The sequence below is a fragment of the Bactrocera tryoni genome, chromosome 1 (assembly GCF_016617805.1).
Source record: "Bactrocera tryoni isolate S06 chromosome 1, CSIRO_BtryS06_freeze2, whole genome shotgun sequence".
Taxonomy (NCBI): domain Eukaryota; kingdom Metazoa; phylum Arthropoda; class Insecta; order Diptera; family Tephritidae; genus Bactrocera; species Bactrocera tryoni.
In genome coordinates, this window is record NC_052499.1 from 20,323,014 (window position 1) to 20,341,234 (window position 18,221).

General features: G+C 34.4%; 3 protein-coding genes across 15 annotated transcripts in view; 2 read left to right on the top strand and 1 right to left on the bottom strand.

Annotated features, from left to right (window-relative positions):
* Nucleotides 1–372: 372 nt before the first annotated feature.
* LOC120766245 (putative nuclease HARBI1) lies at nucleotides 373–1,167 on the bottom strand. Its single transcript, XM_040091626.1, has 3 exons — nucleotides 978–1,167; nucleotides 782–917; nucleotides 373–728 (listed from the first exon to the last, which is right to left on the bottom strand). Exons 1-3 carry the CDS (start codon nucleotides 1,146–1,148, stop codon nucleotides 373–375), a joined length of 663 nt encoding a protein of 220 aa, XP_039947560.1. The 5' UTR covers nucleotides 1,149–1,167.
* A 2,034-nt stretch (nucleotides 1,168–3,201) lies between these two features.
* On the top strand, nucleotides 3,202–4,515 carry LOC120782436 (JNK1/MAPK8-associated membrane protein). The gene is made up of 5 exons (XM_040114723.1): nucleotides 3,202–3,425; nucleotides 3,489–3,701; nucleotides 3,777–3,943; nucleotides 4,006–4,140; nucleotides 4,203–4,515. The coding sequence occupies exons 1-5, from the start codon at nucleotides 3,202–3,204 to the stop codon at nucleotides 4,355–4,357; spliced, it is 894 nt and encodes a 297-aa protein (XP_039970657.1). The 3' UTR covers nucleotides 4,358–4,515.
* Nucleotides 4,516–8,918: 4,403 nt separating this feature from the next.
* The window catches only part of LOC120782369 (casein kinase I), a 131,459-nt gene continuing 122,156 nt past the window's right edge, over nucleotides 8,919–18,221 (top strand). For 3 of the 13 annotated variants that reach the window (XM_040114619.1, XM_040114657.1, XM_040114673.1), the window contains exon 1: nucleotides 8,922–10,017. In XM_040114619.1, the coding sequence (XP_039970553.1) occupies nucleotides 9,983–10,017 (35 nt within the window). In that variant the 5' untranslated portion in view covers nucleotides 8,922–9,982. Of the gene's footprint in view, nucleotides 10,018–18,221 lie in introns of all 13 variants that reach the window. The other 10 variants (XM_040114610.1, XM_040114665.1, XM_040114690.1 and 7 more) reach the window with 5 other exon arrangements.

Genomic DNA, 18,221 nt, shown 5'->3' on the forward strand with positions numbered 1-18,221 from the left:
GGTTACAATAATGCGATTTAAGTCAAATATGCGCCGTTTTGTTCGATGGAGAAGCTTCCAGAAGTAGGGAAGAGGAAAGCCACCATTTGGAAACAATAAATTCAAATTGAGGTGCAGCGCCTCAAAATTGGTAAATTAAAAATCTTCGCAAAGATTTTAATTTTTTTGGTTATTTAAGACACAAAGTAATATTTTTTTATTTTATTTTTAATAATTCTGGAATGAAGTGATATTTTATATTTTTGTACCATAGTTTAAGTTTACCTTAAAAAATGAAGTGATATTGTTATTTAATGAATTTATTTAAATAAAATTTAAATATATGCCTGAATAAATAGCACATTAGAAATAATAAATGAATATTTGAATGAATTATTGCGAATTATTCGAGCCGTATCCTCTTCTTNCTCTTTCTATGTCCAAAATATCATTGGTCATTGTAGTATGTGAAGTAGATGGTATTTCTTCCGGAGATTCCACTTGAAAGTGTTGGCAAATATTGTGCAATGCGCAACAAGCATTCACAATTTGCGTAGCCTTTTCGGGAGTGTAATGTAAACCTCGTACAGATAAAAGAAATCGAAATGTACTCTTGAGTACACCAATTGTCCGCTCTACAATATTCCGGGCCTTTGAGTGTGCTGTATTGTAGCGTGCTTGGGGTGAAGAAGCTTCCGCCAAGCGATAAGGCGTCATTAAAAATTTGTGCAGAGGATAGCCAGCGTCGCCTAAGAAATTACATTACTCTAATTATTTAGCAATAAAAACGATAAAGACTTACCCAAGACCCAAGTGTTATTCTGTATGTTTTTCTGTAAATGCACTTTCAAATCGCTAACATTGAAAACAAAAGAGTCATGATTTGCGCCTGCATGCCTAGCATCCACATACCGAATAGACATTTTATAAACACAAAGCTAAAAATTTTAAGAAATTATACCATTTTGTTTCTAATATAATTCAGATTTTATACATACAATCATCACGTTTAAACTGTAGTAGCCCTTTCTGTTAAGATAAAGATGTTGCACTTCTCTTCTTAGTGAAATTATGCGAACATGAGTTCCGTCGATGCAACCAACTACTCCCGGGAAAGCACTTTTTGAATAAAATGAAACTTTTGAAGCGTTTTGCTCCTCCTCAGTCATTTGAATTTTAATCCATTGGGCACAAATACGTTGTTCAATTATATTTAGAACCTCTTTAATTACTAGAGATATCGTATGTTGCGCCAATCCAATGTTAAAATCATTTCCACTGCATTTTTGATAACCACCGTCAGCAAGGAAACGCAGAGTTGCGCATAATTTTAATATAGGAGGTATGACCGTTCCTCGCACACGTTTGTGGAAATGTTCCTTCATCTCATTCAGTAAAAAACAAAATGCTTCGTTATTTAATCGAAAATAACTTATGAATCTGCAACAAACATCATTAAAAAGCAATTCAATTGTGAAAAAACTATGGCTTACTTTGCATTTGGAAGCTCCAATGGATTTGAGTGATCACGAAGGCTTTTTCGTATACGTAGCACATAAATTTTGCCCCCAGTATTTTCGTCATTGTAATATAAATTGTAATTTAATTTTTAAAATTTTACTATCTGTCAAATTTCCTTTTCTTAGGTTGGCAACGCCAATCATACTTCGACTGAACTTAGTTGAAGTTTACCGAAAAAAGAAATTTAATTTTTAAAATTTTACTTTTCAAATTATAGGTTGTCAAAAAAGTCTTGCGGTATTTTTATTGAATTTTCAATTGTTCATAAAATTGGTTACAATAATGCGATTTAAGTCAAATATGCGCCGTTTTGTTCGATGACGCGTTCCCAACGAGATGCTAACTTCATAATGCCCGTCTCATAGAAGCTCGCTTCCCTATTGGCAAAAAACTCGGAGAGCCAATTTTCACAGGACTCTCTTGTGGCCAACTTTAGACTACCAAGCGCGTCCGCCATGGACAGAAACAGGTGGTAATCACTTGGTGCGTCACTAAAGATGTGTGTAGCCTGGCGTTGTTCTGATGGAAGACAACTCGGCCTCTGTCGATCAAAGATGGCCTCTTCTGCATGAGTGCTGCCTTCAAGCGGTCCAGTTGTTGGCAGTACAGGTCCGAATTGAGCGTTTGGCCATAGGGGAGCAGCTCATAGTGGATTATTCCCTGCCATTCCTACCAAACACACAGAAGAACCTTCCTGGCCGTCAATCCAGGCTTGGCCACCGTCTGGGCCGCTTTTCGATCCCGACCGTTTGCGCCTTACGTTATCGTTATCGTAAGTGACCCACTTTTCATCGCCAGTCACCATACGCTTCAAAAACGGGTCGATTTTGTTGCGATTCGCATGCGTCGATACGGTCAAAGATGTTTTTTTGCGTCAATTCGTGTGGCACCCATACATCGAGCTTCTTAGTGACTCCAAGCTTCTTCAAATGGTTTATAACGGTTTTATGACTCATGCCCAGCTCTTGACCGATGCTACGGCTGCTACTATGCCGGTCTCTTTCGAGCAATTCAGCGATTTTATCGCAATTTTCGACGACAGGCCTTCCGGAGCGTGGCGCATCTTCGACCACCTCTACACCAGAACGAAAACGTTGAAACCATCGTTGTGCGGTGGAAATGGAAACTGTATCGGGTCCATAAACTGCACAAATTTGATTGGCGGCTTGAGATGCATTTTTGCCTTTATCGTAGTAGTACTGTAAACTATGCCGTATTTTCTCTTTATTTTGCTCCATGTTTGCGACGCTATAAGTCACGAACGACTTAAAAGAAACGACAATCAATCAAACTCGTGTAAGCGCGTGAAATGAGCTTTCCAAAAAGGTATAGCATGACCCGATGCGACGAATTAAACTAGAAATACGCGCTTTCAGCGCCAACTAGCAAAAATACCGCAAGACTTTTTTGACAACCCATAAATAAAAGTGCGACATCTATTGGATATTAAAAGAAGCATTTGGCGAAATGCAAAAAATATTCTCTTCATAGCTGATGAATTGTGAATGGAAGAAAAAATTGGATGTATCAGCTGTTAAAAATTGTAAACAAGAATTGGCAAAAGTTTGTTTTTCTGTAATTTAAATATCCAATAACACAATACCAATGTATTTTAATATATTAAATAAAATTATCAAATAACAGCAACTAATTTTTCCAATGTGAACTGCACATTTTAAGAGTGTTAACTAAACTAGAATCATGGATCGTTGTCCTGGTCAATATTGCGGACGCACTTTGTATGACAATGGTAGCTGGTCCGATTGCGGGGCATGTGAGCGTGGCTATCGCGTAAATGAATCATTTGTTTGCTCACCATGTCGTGATGAATTGAACACTTACTCTTGGTTGTATTTGGGATTTATGGCAATGTTGCCATTAATGCTACATTGCTTCTTCATTGATTTAAATGCGAAGGATCGCAAGTAAATACTATGCCATATTTTATAATTGTAATTACTTTTTATATTTATGCATTATGTCAATAGATTTTCACGCAAGCAATTAATACTTACGGCCTGCGCCTTCATAGAAGTAACACTTTCGGCAATATTATCCATATTACTTATGGAACCAATGTGGGAATTTCGCTTGCATTCTTGTGGTGTTCGCAAATTCACTGATTGGTATACGTTGTTTTACAATCCATCCCCAAACTACGAAACTCGTTTGCATTGCACTCAAGAAGCTGTATATCCACTGTAAGTATTATTAACTCCAAAGTCATATTTATGTATGTATTTTTGAAAGTTTTTAACCTTGTTTTTTCAACATAGTCAAACTATTGTTCTCGTATTCTACTTCCTGTGCTTAGCAACAATGTTCTTAATACGTCCAATTGTTAGCTCCATTACTGATGTACGTGGAAAGGCTCCCATTTACGCAGCACTTTACTTCCTCCCGCTTTTGACATCTATTCATGCACTTGCTTGCGGCCTTATATGTGAATACTTATACATTTATATCAAACAAGTGTGTTTTCCCTACTAACAAGCTTCTTTTTAGATTGGTTCTTTCCATATTTAAGCATTGGGATTGCTATGATAACAAACGCCATACATTATTCAGTCAAATTGGATCAGACGTTTAAATCGCTAATACGCTCTTCCTTGCTAGAGGTTAAAAATTTCGTAATTATTTGTAAGTAAAAAGTAGTACATATACATATATAGATGCCAGTACGATAATAAAATGTTTTTTAGCTGTGCATTGGCTTTTGTTAGCCTACGGTATAATTGCGCTCGGCCACCATTATGCCTTTTTATGTCTTATCCCATTTCCATCGATTTTCTATATTTTAACTGTACGTTTCACGGACCCATCCGAGTTTCGTGAAGTGGAATCTCGACAAACCTAGTATATTTCTAATAATACTTTAGTTCATATTTTTGTAAAATATTTGTCTTAATTTATAATTAATGTTTTTGTAATATGTGTATATGTCAGCATTTTTTATATCTTATTGGAAATAAAATACCGATACATAATGTAATAAAAACAAATAGGCAAGCTAAACGGTGATTCTTATTGGAGCATTGTTGGCAGGTTAGCTCACTCAGAGAACACAAAACATATGTTCTCTGGCTCACTACAGTCGGAGTAATTAGAATTGACACGGTTTTTGAACCGGTTCAGGGACATCAACTCAACAACAATCCTCAAAATTGCTTACAGAACTTTGTCGGCCGCTATAACAAACAAAACATAGCATTAATAATATTTTACCGTAAAAATTGTTTCGGTAATTTGTAAATATCACATTTCACCACACTTTCTGGGGATATATTTTTTAACATTTGGCAACGCCAATTTAGTTAGACGTCTATCTTTCGTAGTTTCCCTTGCATGCTGCAGTGATTTGGTGTGGTGTAAATATAGAACATTGCGATTATACGGTCATTTTGGCCAAGATATTCCAGACGAATATCATTCCGGTAATACATTTTGCAAGCTTACTAGGAGTTGTGTAATTTACGTTTAAACAAAAGCACAAGTATTAATTCTATATATTGAAAATATTGCTTATCGGTGTCGGGAGACGGAAAAATTCACTCATTCGGTTGCATGAATGTCTAGGGTGTGCTCCTTCTTGTTTTGATCGAAAAATTATTTCATATATTTAAAATGCATCCGATAAAATGAGACAAATAGTGCGCTAAACTGCAAACGAATTAATGAAATATACGAAGAAGTACAAAATCGTGTACACACAAAACTTGTGACTGCAAAGTAGAAGTAAAGAAAAATGACAAACCGTAATCAAATGGATACTATGTTCACTAATAAATGTTTTATAAATTGTGCCAATACTTCTTTTCGACAATATCCACAACTTTGTGCAAAAACCTTGTGGTTTAAAAAATCATAACCTTTATATTATACAAATTCTTCATAATGCATTTGTGTACCTTCGTCTTCTTTCGAAAAGTTATTAATTGCAGGATAAAATAGCTAAGAATTGTAAAAACATGTATAATCAATATAATATTTTTGATTACAATAATTATCAAGATTTTCGTATTGTCATTTTATCCATTAAGATTTCTCCAAATTGCTTGCCAATTTCTTCGACTTTGCTTTCTGGTGTGTGGTTTTCCACCACACTCTAGTTTTTTGTTTCGTTCACACTAAGGCGGCATGCAATAAGTAAATGCTCAGCCTGAAGAGTACCATTGTTAGTGAATTTTTATAACTAACCATCTGCGGTTTCACATCAGGACCACAGGGTGACAATACTAAGTTATACGTGGGGACGGTGATTGAAATTGGGTGTTTTCGTCTCGCCTCTTCGTTGTGAAGCTGCACTGCGGCTAGTCGGCGAGACAGTCCTTTTAAGTGTTTTTATGTGGTAGGAAAATCATAAATTCATTACTAGAATTATAAAACATATGAATAAAAGTGAAATGTTTAGTGCATATTAATTTGTTTGGAATTGATATAAAGTAATTGATAAATAGTTTGTAGCCTTTTTCCTCTACTAGTTTATGCGCGCATGAATAATGCTAAATTACCCTCAAATATAGATGTGTTCCATAACCAAAGTGTTGCAATAATTAAATATGTTTTTGAATTCGTGAAAATATCAGTCCATATAATAGATAATGACTTAATGCTATGCGAAACTGTTTTTATAAAAAAATAAATTAAACACTTTACATTTGTGATGCAATGGAATTAAATGATTTTCAGGCATATATATATATGTATATATGGATGTGTGTGTGTGGACCTTTACGTCAAATGCGAGACCAAAATCACAAAAAGAAAATGCAAATAACACCCTGTCTTTAACGTCATGGTAGTCACGGCTGATGATTACCTTTACAAAAGAACAAACGAATGTATTTCCTTAAAAAAAAAGATAATAATAATTTTTTTAAACTGAATTTCATGTGATGATAAAACTTGTTTTGCGAAAAAATTCTGCAAAACATACATATGTGTCTACCCAGCCTTGTTGGCCTATATTCAAATATGAAATTTGCAGGTGTGAGTGGTGTATTTTGAATTGTGTTGCGATGAGTACGAGTACAAGTTTTTGATTGCAAACACTTTTTCTTAATTTCGGGGTTTATTTTCTCAAACATATTTTATAAATGGATTTTTATGCAAATAAACTTATTTTTATGCCGATTATGTGTTGCAACTGTGCTTTCTTCCTGTATCGAGAAATGTGAAAATCAATTAGAAATCAAAAGCAATACAACACACAATTCTATTATCTGTCTCACTCATATTGCAGGGTGGTGAATATGTTTTTGTTTACTTTGCGCTCTCTTTTGCATTGGTAAATTGTATTTTACCGAGAGCAAATATTTAACACTCTCTTTTAAAAAGTCATGAATTGGGTGGTGTTTTATCCAAAAAAGTTGGAATATATTTTTTTAATAATAATTTTTAAAAACATTATTAGTGCATTTGCCGAGCTTTTTTATATGAATTCGTTTAAAAAAGATAAAGTATATTCTTAAGTACATTGTTATAATATATTATTTGTTAATAGATAAATTAAATAGACACATTCATATAAACATAGGATATATGTACATAAATGTTTTTAACAGTTAATGGAGTAAACTTAAAATTATGTGAGTAATCATCAGGTATCAACATTACTGAAAATTCGTACATACATACATTTGTCGACGGTCCTATATTTTTTACAAAATATTTATGAACACCATATATAGAGGTGTTAGTACTTGAATATAATATTTTGTACGTTTTAAATCAAATATACATACTATATGTACGGATTAAAAATACCCTATGAAACAACGTTTACAACGTTTGAACCGAAACTTTAATATTTTCACAAATACAATAGATTCTGATCGGAATCAAATTTGGTAAAGATGTCTTAGCAAATGAAGCAGTTTTCCATACAAGAAATGACAGCTATACACTATAGTGGTCCGATCTGAGTAATAAACGGTATTTAATATACCTTGTATAAAAATCATATGCGTTATTGCTTTCTTAATAGGATTTTAAGGGGTCAGTAGGGTAATTTGGCCTGTTTTTTTTTGACATTTTTATTTTCATAGAAATTTTTATTCTACGATAGAACTTTTTCCACATATTATCAGGTACATACATATGTATATCGTGGAATATACAAACACATTTTTTCGGAATTTTTTGATGACATCTGTCGGAGAAATGGTTTTTTTTTTACTGGTGGGCACGATTTTTCATGTTTGGATCATCTGATTTCTTAAAAAGTACGTGAATGGTTATCGTCCCTACTAGAATCATAAATTTTTTTACCTATTTTTACATAAATTTTGTCATAACTTTGTCAATAAATTATAAAAAATATAAGGACGATAGCCAGGCGTTTTGTGAACATTTAAAAAAAATTAAGCAAATCGGTTGAGCAGTTCGACCGGAATCATGTCCGCCAGTTTAAAAAAGTTTATTTTATAGTTATTAAGTATAGTTAAAGTTTGCTTTTTTCAATATTTGAATAATCAGAGATAGTGGATTTATTGAACAAAGCAATGTTGTGAACTCTGCCTGGTGACAATAAATGCAAATGCTCCACCACAGTCCACAATATAAAATATGGCAAACTAACAAATGCTCAATTGTAATTTTTTTGTCATTAACAATTTTTCAGTTCAATAATATTTGAGTGAAGATTTGATTTCGTCACTACAAAAAACATGCGGTTAAAAATAACTATTATTTTTGGGCCTTTTTCGAAACCTTCCAATGGTAGAGTTGGTTTCTACATTAATTCTAAAAAAATGGAAAAAAGATTTTCCTGCTGACCCCTTAGGTATCTGTATGAATGTATAATATTTGAATTAGAAAAAAAGCATATCATATAAATAAAAAAAACTATTCACTACTTATACACTTTTTTATTGTTGCAGGTTAAAATTAATAATTCAGAACAATTTCAACTACACCATCAAGATCAATTTACAACGTACATACATATATACATATTTCGCAAACATTGCAAAAGCTATTCGAACTGAGTGCATATACAGATTCTGATAAATCAACACCAATACTAAATGTTTAAACAATATTTCGAAAATAAGTGAGAATAACCCCTAACAATTGCTAATTAATGTTCGGGATTGTATGTATCGTTTATGCTTCTGTGCGAATGAAACGTTCTCAAAAGTAAAAAATAAAAATTCTGTTCACAAATAAAAAACACGACTAGGTTAAATTATTAAATAACCGAATAAATCTAACTTAAAAATTGCAAAAAATAATAACAACAACAACAAAATAAAAGTAATTGTAAATCGGATGTTTATGTTCATACGATTTCGGGAGTGTTAAGCAAATTTTCAAATAAATATAATACATTTTGTTATTAGTGGTTACAACGTTTAATTTGACAAGAAAATGTGTTTTTTTTTTCGAAATGCTACTGTTAATAGATAAAAATCGATTTATATTCCTATAGTGGTAAAATAATTTACCAATTTCTACTCTGAAAAAACTTAATATGAAAAAATTCTATTAAATTCAATAGCGCATGCTTATACTGTTACTGATCCGACCCGAAATTTTCAATATTTGAATAATCAGCGAAAGTGGATTTATTGAATAAAGCAATGTTGTAAACTCTGCCTGGTGACAATAAATGCAAATGCTCCACCACAGTCCACAATATAAAATATGTCAAACTAACAAATGCTCAATTGTAATTTTTTTGTCATTAACAATTTTTCAGTTCAATAATATTTGAGTGAAGATTTGATTTCGTCACTACAAAAAACATGCGGTTAAAAATAAACTAAACTAATTTTTTACATCATCGATATACCAAATCAATATCAACGGCAGCAAATTCTTTTGATCCGGCGGAGATTATAATAAGATATCAATTTCGAACAAAAAAAAAAAACAACAAAACAACGATGTAATTTGGCATATCGCAGACCAATGTAACTGTAGTCGACAAATTAAAAGTCGTTTACACATTTCATTTTGTTAGAGAAGGGATTGAATCAATAACAAAGGGGTAACACGCTCATAGCAATTCGCAAACAAAGTGCAGTATACGCAATTGAGTTCATCGAATATTGAATATCACCGACAACCGTTTAATAAGTATAACGCATTGAACAACAACAATAAAATAATATTAATTTTATATTGCATAAGAATTCGCGTGCCCTGGCATGTGAGAAAGTGCGTGCGCGTGCGTGTGGCGGCAAACACATACCGTACAAACGTAACTCATCATTGTTACACGCCGTCAATATCAATATCCCTGGAGTTTTTTTTTAGTCGTTGTAATTGAAATTTTTTTTAACTTCACGTCTATAAGTTAAATTCACAATTTTCGTTAAACTTCAATAAGCACTTTCTTACACTAACCAAGTACTTGGTTTTGTGATTATTTTGCAAATATTTGCAAAACCATTCATTTCTGCTGCACCAATCCACATTTCAGTTTGCTGGCTGCTAAGGCGATAAGAAACGCAAAATTGCGACCACAGCAATAGAAATGCAAAGACGAGAAAATCGTGAAAGGCAGAGCTCGTAAGTACACAACATTTTAATATTTATTTATATAATATATACATATATAATTATTTCCCACATAAGCAGGGAGAGATTTAAGTCAGTAACCATTTAGAAAAATGTAACAAATAATACGTTATCAAAGCGTTCTTAATCCTTATTATTAACAAAAGAAAAAATAAATATGATGTAACCAAACTTCTGTAGTGTTAACAGAAATGTCGTTAATTTTATTACCTAAAGTCTAACTATATTTGCAATCCAGCAAATAATTACTGTTGTCCACAAAATAATTGGAGTGCAAATATGAAAACTTCTTCCTAATTTTTCTGGATCACATGAAACGGCATACACAACGGGAAATTGGGATATTGAAAAATGAAGTATATTTTGCTCAAAAGGTAATTAAAAAAAAATCAACTCCTGAACGAAGCGCCAAAGACCTATAGCCTAGATCCCAATATAGGACACTACTGCAATGTCAATGATGATATGTATACTATAGATCCCTTACCGTGTTCTAATCTAGACTAAGTATACAGTTCTTAGTGTGAGTTGAAAACACCGAAATTGTTCTAACTTAAATATGTTTCTGTTTAAATACTAACTTTGCTAAAATGCACTATCACCGGAATTCGCATTGAAATTTTGTTAGGCGCTTTGACGAGTGGCAAGCGAATATATATTTTCTTTTGAATTCTACCTCACACTGACGTAAACGCATGCTTAAAATGCCTAACTAAGCATACATACATACATACATACATATGTGCATACATTTGCATGCAGTTTAGTGGCACAATGTATTATTCTAAGGTACAAGTGCACTGGCACAAAAGCTAGCACAGTACTAATCGTCGCACAATTTGTTTTTTATATGCGCTCTAAATACTTTGCATTTGCATTTTCCTCTCTCTGCATTCTTATTAGGTTTCACGTGTTGCGCTCCATTTTATTTACGCGCCGAAAATAGAAAATTCAAATTTAATGCAAGGAAAAAAGTCGGAAATATAATTTGGTCACCACCTGATTGCGCAAACGTAAGCAAAGTATATATAAATATATATTATATGTACATATGTACGCAAATATTAGTTAATTCGTATTAATTCTACTGATTTTTACTATTTAATTTTATTTTATACAATAAATTTTTTTATTTGACATTTCTACAGCGTATTCACTTAAATATTTCTTAAAAAATTCGAAATCAGCTGTTGCTAATTAACGGAACATACATATGTAAAATATTTAGCGGAGAGTACAAGTAACTGCACACAAAAAATCGAGTCTCACACCAGAGAACAAAACGTGCGAAACGCGGCCGATGGCCAAAACGTTTTCACATGATTATATTTTTTTTATATTTAGGAAATCAACGAAAAAATCTATTTCGGTACTATTCACTCAATTCGAAAAGTTCTGTCCACATTTAAAAAGCTAAAGAAATAAAATTCAAGAAAATATTCTATTTCTGTGCTTCGAGTTGCGCGTCATTAAGCCAAAACTTTTTTCTATTTTAATTCAAAGTAAAGTGGCAGCTTTTTAGTTTTTGTTTTCTTTTTACTTATGTTAAGGAAGCAGTTCGTCTAATGTGAAGGAGAAATTTTTTTCGGTTTTTTGACTCTGTTTTCTTTTAAGCGAATAAGCACCTTGAGTTTTTAGATTCTTCTAAGTTCTACTGTAAGAACGTTTGTAGCGGTCTTTTTTTGGGTGATGACGGGAAATGTTTGCCGTTTATTTGTCGTATAACGGAACTAACTTTACGACGTTTGAGTGTTTGCAGGTGCTCAAACTCCATCGTTGCCATTGGGTAGCAATAAATATCGTTTGTTGATCTGCTAAATTTGTTTTAAATATATTTATTGGTTTGAATTTTTTCTATTACAACTATTACGAATTTATTTTTTTAATTTAGTATCTCCTTTCGTTGAATTTCTGGTTTTACATACAAAATATTTAAATTCCCTCGTAAAATATTGCCGTCAAAGCGTAAAATATTATGTAATTCGATGCAAGCGTGATTTCAATACATGAAAGCATTCCTTAATTTTTTATTCAATGCCATTACTATACTTAGATTGCCTTACTATCGTTAAATTTGATGTACATACACATACATACATATATGTACATATGTATAGTCTTTAATTTGGGGTAAGAGCGTTTCGCTGTTCTTCTACAATTAAAAATTGAATGAATTACGTTTAAAAAGAAACGAAGAGAGAAGAAATCGCTGTAAATCCTTTGCTTTTGCATTTTTCACTTTTGTCACTATATTCGCAGCGTTAACGAATTCCACTTAGCTTGCCTTAAACCGATTGAATTCTTGTAGTACTTTATCACTTTTAAACCACTATTGCTACTACCACCTATTTAACAGGTCAATTGAAAAGTATCCGGCCTACCAAAGTAAATAAATATTTTTTGGAAAATTGTTTTTTTTTTTTAACCCTTGTGTTGCCACCCGGGTACCCGGGTACCCACCGCAGTGTATTTTGTTGAATAATATTTTTTCTAAAAAAGATAGGCTAAAATCCTCTTGGATCCCCATGGTTTAATCGATTGTCTAGCGAATTGCCCATTATACATAGTTTAAATTGTTTTCTAACTTCGGAAATGTTACATTTTAAAATAAGAACACGTCTCAGCCACCCGGGTACCCGGGTACCCCGATAGAAGTTCGTGTAATACATTACGATTATAATTTTATTTTATATCTAAAAGGAGTAAATAAGTATTTATATGCTAACTATAACAAATTATGTTCATTTCTAATTATTTATTGATATTTCATTCAAAATTTTTCAATTTTTTTGTTCAAATTATTACTTATATTTCACTATGTAAAAAGCTAAAAATTCATTTAATTTTTTTTTTCATTTCATTCATTCATTTTTTTAACTTCATGTCGCAAAATAATATTATTATTATTATTATATTTTAAGAATTAATTAAAAAATTAAGAAAAATTAAAAATTAATTATTGCAATGCAAACATTTAGAAATGTTCACCGAATGCTGATCGCATACGGGCTTATCGCACTCAACAGTGATTTCCGTGTTCTTTCGGCGTTTGCGAATAGGCTGCTCATTACAAATGTAACAAGAGCCAATAACAGCTTTTCTCCCAGTGGCGTCTCGACGTTGGTCATTTCTGAGGACCACCTCTACTATTGGCCTTTCAAAGAAACTTTCGACTGCGATTTTAGTAGAGTGGTTTCGCATTATTTGCTGATTCGGCGCTCGCTCTTCGATCATCGGCATTGCTAACTCTTCTGACAATTGTCGAAGAAAAAGTCTTCGTCTGTTCGTTTTCTTACGAAGCATGCTGTTATTTTCAAAATAGATGACATAGGCAGCTACACCTGCAACGTCGAGGATATTGAAAAAGAAAGCCAGTAGATGGCCATCTACACGTTCGCCGTTGGGTGGAATACCTCGAACACATTTGATCCATGGTGTCAACTCCAGCTTTTGTTTGATTATGAAACAAAATCATTTCTGGTTTTTTGTGAGCTGCATCAGAAATTTCATAACTGTAGTGCATCGTACTAAGAAGTATTACAGCTTTGTTTTTCTTTGGAACGTATGTGCAGATAGTAGCTTTTTCATGAAATCCAAAAAAAGTTGACAGTACTTCTCTAGACCTTGACGGTTTCATTTCTTGAGGTATAAACGTCTTATTTTTTTTCAATGTACCGACGATAGTAAGTTTCCAAGATAACAGAGTATGCGCCAAAGGTAAAGTTGTGAAAAATATGTCCATGGTTATATTTCGGCAAGATCCTTTATAATCGCCGACCAGGTCTTTGACAACTCGTTCTGCTTGATTGACTTCTCGATTATTACCTTGTTTACCTGTATACAAAATCCCTTTCGGTGGATAAGCATTACTTGCATCGCACAACCAAAATACTTTCAGACCGTATTTAGAAGGCTTGGATGGCATATACTGAGTAAACTTAGTTCTTCCTCTGAAAGGGTAGAGCTGTTCGTCGATGGTCAAGTGTCCCGTTGGTCGATACAATGCAGCTTAGTTGGCATTCAGCATCTTCCATATATCCGAAATAGGAGCAGCTTTATCATTGACTACTCGAGCCGGGCGTGTTGTATAATCATCGAAACGTATGAACCGTAAAAGCGACTGAAAGCGCATTCGTCCCATTGTTGCACGATATAACGGATAAGCATTTTTCTTCCAAATTTCATTTACATGATCTGTGTTTGAGTTATTTGCACCAGCAGATATCAATACTCCAAAAAAGGAATACATCTCTGTCACTGTTACTTTTTTCCATACACGAGGTTCATTTTCTGGATGTTGTTTGTTGTAAACTCGATACATGGCTTCTGCTTTTTTATTCGTGCAGCGAACAATAATATCGACCATTTCCAACGTGATAATTTTTTTTTAATGTTTGAGCGATTGACAACATTTCCGTACTCCTATGAGGTCCAGCTCTTTGCCTCACAATATTTCTAGCAGGAATCTGATGATTTGGGCGTGCGGTTTTATTCCAAACTGTTTTATCTTTTGCCATAAATGTTGTACTTGTATTGGATGGAACACTTGAACTGTCTGACCGACTATTAGAAGTCGATACAGCTACTTCATTGTCGTCGCCCACTTCCTCATCGTCGTCATCATCCTTTTCTTCTTCACCCTCTGAAGCTTCACGATCACTTGTATCCTCTTCAATTTCAGCTGCTCCATCCTGTTCGTAATCTTCAGAGTCTGACGCTTCAATACCGTCCGGAAACCAATCGTCGTCCTCGCTGTCTGACGGATCTTCACTGTCGATCGCGGCGTCAACGTCCTCATCCAATTTACTGATATACTCCTCTTTTTGAGCCTCGCTCAATCTAAATAAAAATAAACTTGAGTTTTACAATAATATTACATTTTGAATAATATCAAATATATACGGTGGCTTTTAACAATATGAATACGAAAGATACGAATAAAATAATTTTTTTCGATGAGTGTGGGCTACATACAGTAATGTAAAATGTATTTTCGTATATTCTTGCATATAGCATCAAAAAATATTTTATTCATATTTTTCGCATTCAATTTTCGATAAAATTAAAAACCCATCGTTCTAACTAAATCGTGTATTTATTGTTTTTACGTTACCTCAAAAACTGCGATTTCGATAACTCCTCCATCCTTTTATTTATCTGAAATACAATTACACGCTAAAGAACTATCCAAACAGCGATACGTCTGGCTTCTTCGAGTCAATAACAGAAACTGAACTATAGAGCTTATATTCGTTTCACAGCATTCTCGAACGTTCCTGAAGTACAAACCAATTCAAAGAACTACCTGTTTCCCCACAACTCGAATTCCACGGAACTGGCCTTCGCAGAATCGAGAAATTTACATTAGAGCAGCGCGCGTTTTATTGCTGATTTAGGACTATGTAGGTGTCTGTACATAATTTATATGGTACTTTCAAGCAGAAATACCTTTCTAAGATGTCAGTAAATAAATCCTGATAGAATGCACTCGATTATTTTTACGTATAACGCACTTATACGCACCAATTTGCGTACGGGTACCCGGGTACCCTGGGCGGCAGACAGTGTGATTTTTTTTGGGTAGCAACACAAGGGTTAACACAGTTTCCTTCAAGGGTGATACACTGATTATAGCGACCATCCATAATTTTGAAAACATTTTTTTAGTACGATTTGTACTTTGCTTCAAAATAGGCCGCAATTTCAGTAATCACCTTTTCCAATGACGAAGATTTCTTTCCAGCGCGCATTCTTGTGAGATATGAGGACAGGAAATAGTCGCTGGCGGCAAGATTTGGAGAATACGATGGATGCGGAAGCAATTCGAAGCCCAATTCATGGATTTTGTCATCTCTTTCACTTTTTTTTTCTTCAAATGTGGTAGTCTTCCAATGATTTTTGTCCTTCAAACGGTCCAATAACGCTATGTAATAGTCGCTGTTCGTGATCCTTCCTTTTTCAAGGTAGTCAATAAAAATTATTCCATGCGTATCCCAAAATACAGACGCCATAACCTTAACAGCCGACTGTTGGGGGTTTCCCAATGCTTGCCACGCATAATTTTTTTAAATTTTGGAAACAAATGCAAGTCGCTGGGGGCCAAATCTGGTGAATACGGCTGATGCTCCATCAATTCAATGATGTCATGATGACAAAGCATTTTTTTCGTTTAACTGGTTCAAAAGGTTGCAATAATATTCAAAACTAATTGTTTTATCATTTGCAAGTAATCCACAAATAAAATTCCTCTCGCATCCCAAAAAACTGATGCCATAACCTTCTTGGCCGATTACCGGACACGAACTCGTTTCAAAGTCGAACAAGCAGGTTCACACCACTTTTTAGTCTCTTGTTTTGATTCAGACCCAAGTCGCATTCATAGGGATGAATCGACGCACAAAATCTACTTTATCCTTTTTAAAACGCTCCAAATGTTGCTGAGAAAGTGGCATTCGAATGTGTTTTTGTTCCATTGATAGCGAATGCGGCATCCATTGTGCACACAGCTTATTAAACCCCAAAATTTCACTTAAAATATGGTTAACACCGTCTAATGAGATGTGTAGAGCGTCTACTAAATCTCTCTCAGTCACGATCTTCCAGAACCATATCCTGTATTTTGACTATGATTTCTGGTGTTGAAGCGCTTTTTGGACGTCATTCGCGTGGATCGTCTTCAAGGCTTGTAATAACAAAAGTTGCTTCACTCAAAATAATATAATTCACAAACTAATGATTCTACAGCTGTCAAAATCATATGGATTCTAGTAGCGCCATCTATGTGTCAGGCCGGAGACTTTTCAATTCAGTTTTTGTTTTAAGTCGTATTTTACCTTCAACGGGTATGCATATTATGTTTGCGACGAAGTTTGTAATGTGTATCGAGGACGAAGCGTCGGAGACCCTATAAAATAAGTATATAGCAATGCCCGTCTGTATATATATATAAGTGAATTAGTCCTTCAGTTTTTGCGATATCGATCTATCCTTTAGCTTTTCTCCCCAAGAAGCTGCTCATTTGTCGAAGCCGCCTATATCGGATCTCTACAGCATATAGCTGCCATACAAACTGACCAAACTCAAGTCCTTGTATGGAAAACTTTATTAGTGAAGGGTATTCCAGCTTCGGTGCTGCCGAAGTTAACTTTTTTCTTGTTTTATTTTTATTTTAATTGCGTTCTCTACTTTGACATTTTGCCTTGTTTGAAATTTTGTTTACATACATACATATATGTACTATATCTATAAGTTCTTGTGCAAATCTCATTAAAGTGAAATGGACGTATGCGTCCATATTTATACATACACTTATAGTATATGTGCAACAACTGCAAAAACGGCAGCTATGTGAGCAAAGACTCACATTTGTAACAACAAAAAACAACAACAATTGTGAAAGCAACAAATTTTATATTGCTCTGTAGTTTGCCAAACACTTTTTGCGCGATTTCGAAATGTTTATATCGTCGTCACCGCCACCACCACCACCAACACCGCCGCCGTCAACGCCATCGTTGCACCGCTTTTTCCCCCAGCTATGCCTTGACTTCCCGACCAGTCAACGCCATTACTGTTTTGCCTTCATAATTTGCACTTTACTGACACTAGCATTACTACAACGCGCTTCGCCCAGCACTTGGCCAGTCGCTGCTGTTGGCCAGTATTGTTTTAAATTTTTAATGAAATGCCAACCAAAAAGGTCATTGCCATTCTCTTTCGCCTGGTTTCATTCCTCTGACACAAATAAAAGCACAAAATCCATTTAGCCATAGTTGCTCTTGCTCCGGTTGCTGTTGCTGAGCGGTGCGACCTGTCCCGGACGCTTCGCACGACCGGCACTGCTCCGTTTTATTTTCTAGCGGCGACTGTCGACGTGTCTGGGTGCACTGCTGAATGACGGTTTTAGTTGTAGTTGTTGTTGTCTTTGCTGCAGCAGCTACTATGTAATTTTTGCTATTGCTGATTGCAAAAGTTTCTTTCTGACCATTGGCTGGTTAAAGTTTATTTGGTGCAACAACTATGTTGACGACTGATTGTCGGGCGCAATTGGCAATTGCCAAGCTCCAGCGCAATGGTTGCCGAGCTGAAGTTGAAGTTGTCTTTTTATCGCTGCTCAATTGCAACTACTCGAACATATTCTTATATACAAATTAATCGCTTTTATTTCTGACTCTAAAATTTTCACATGCATGTGG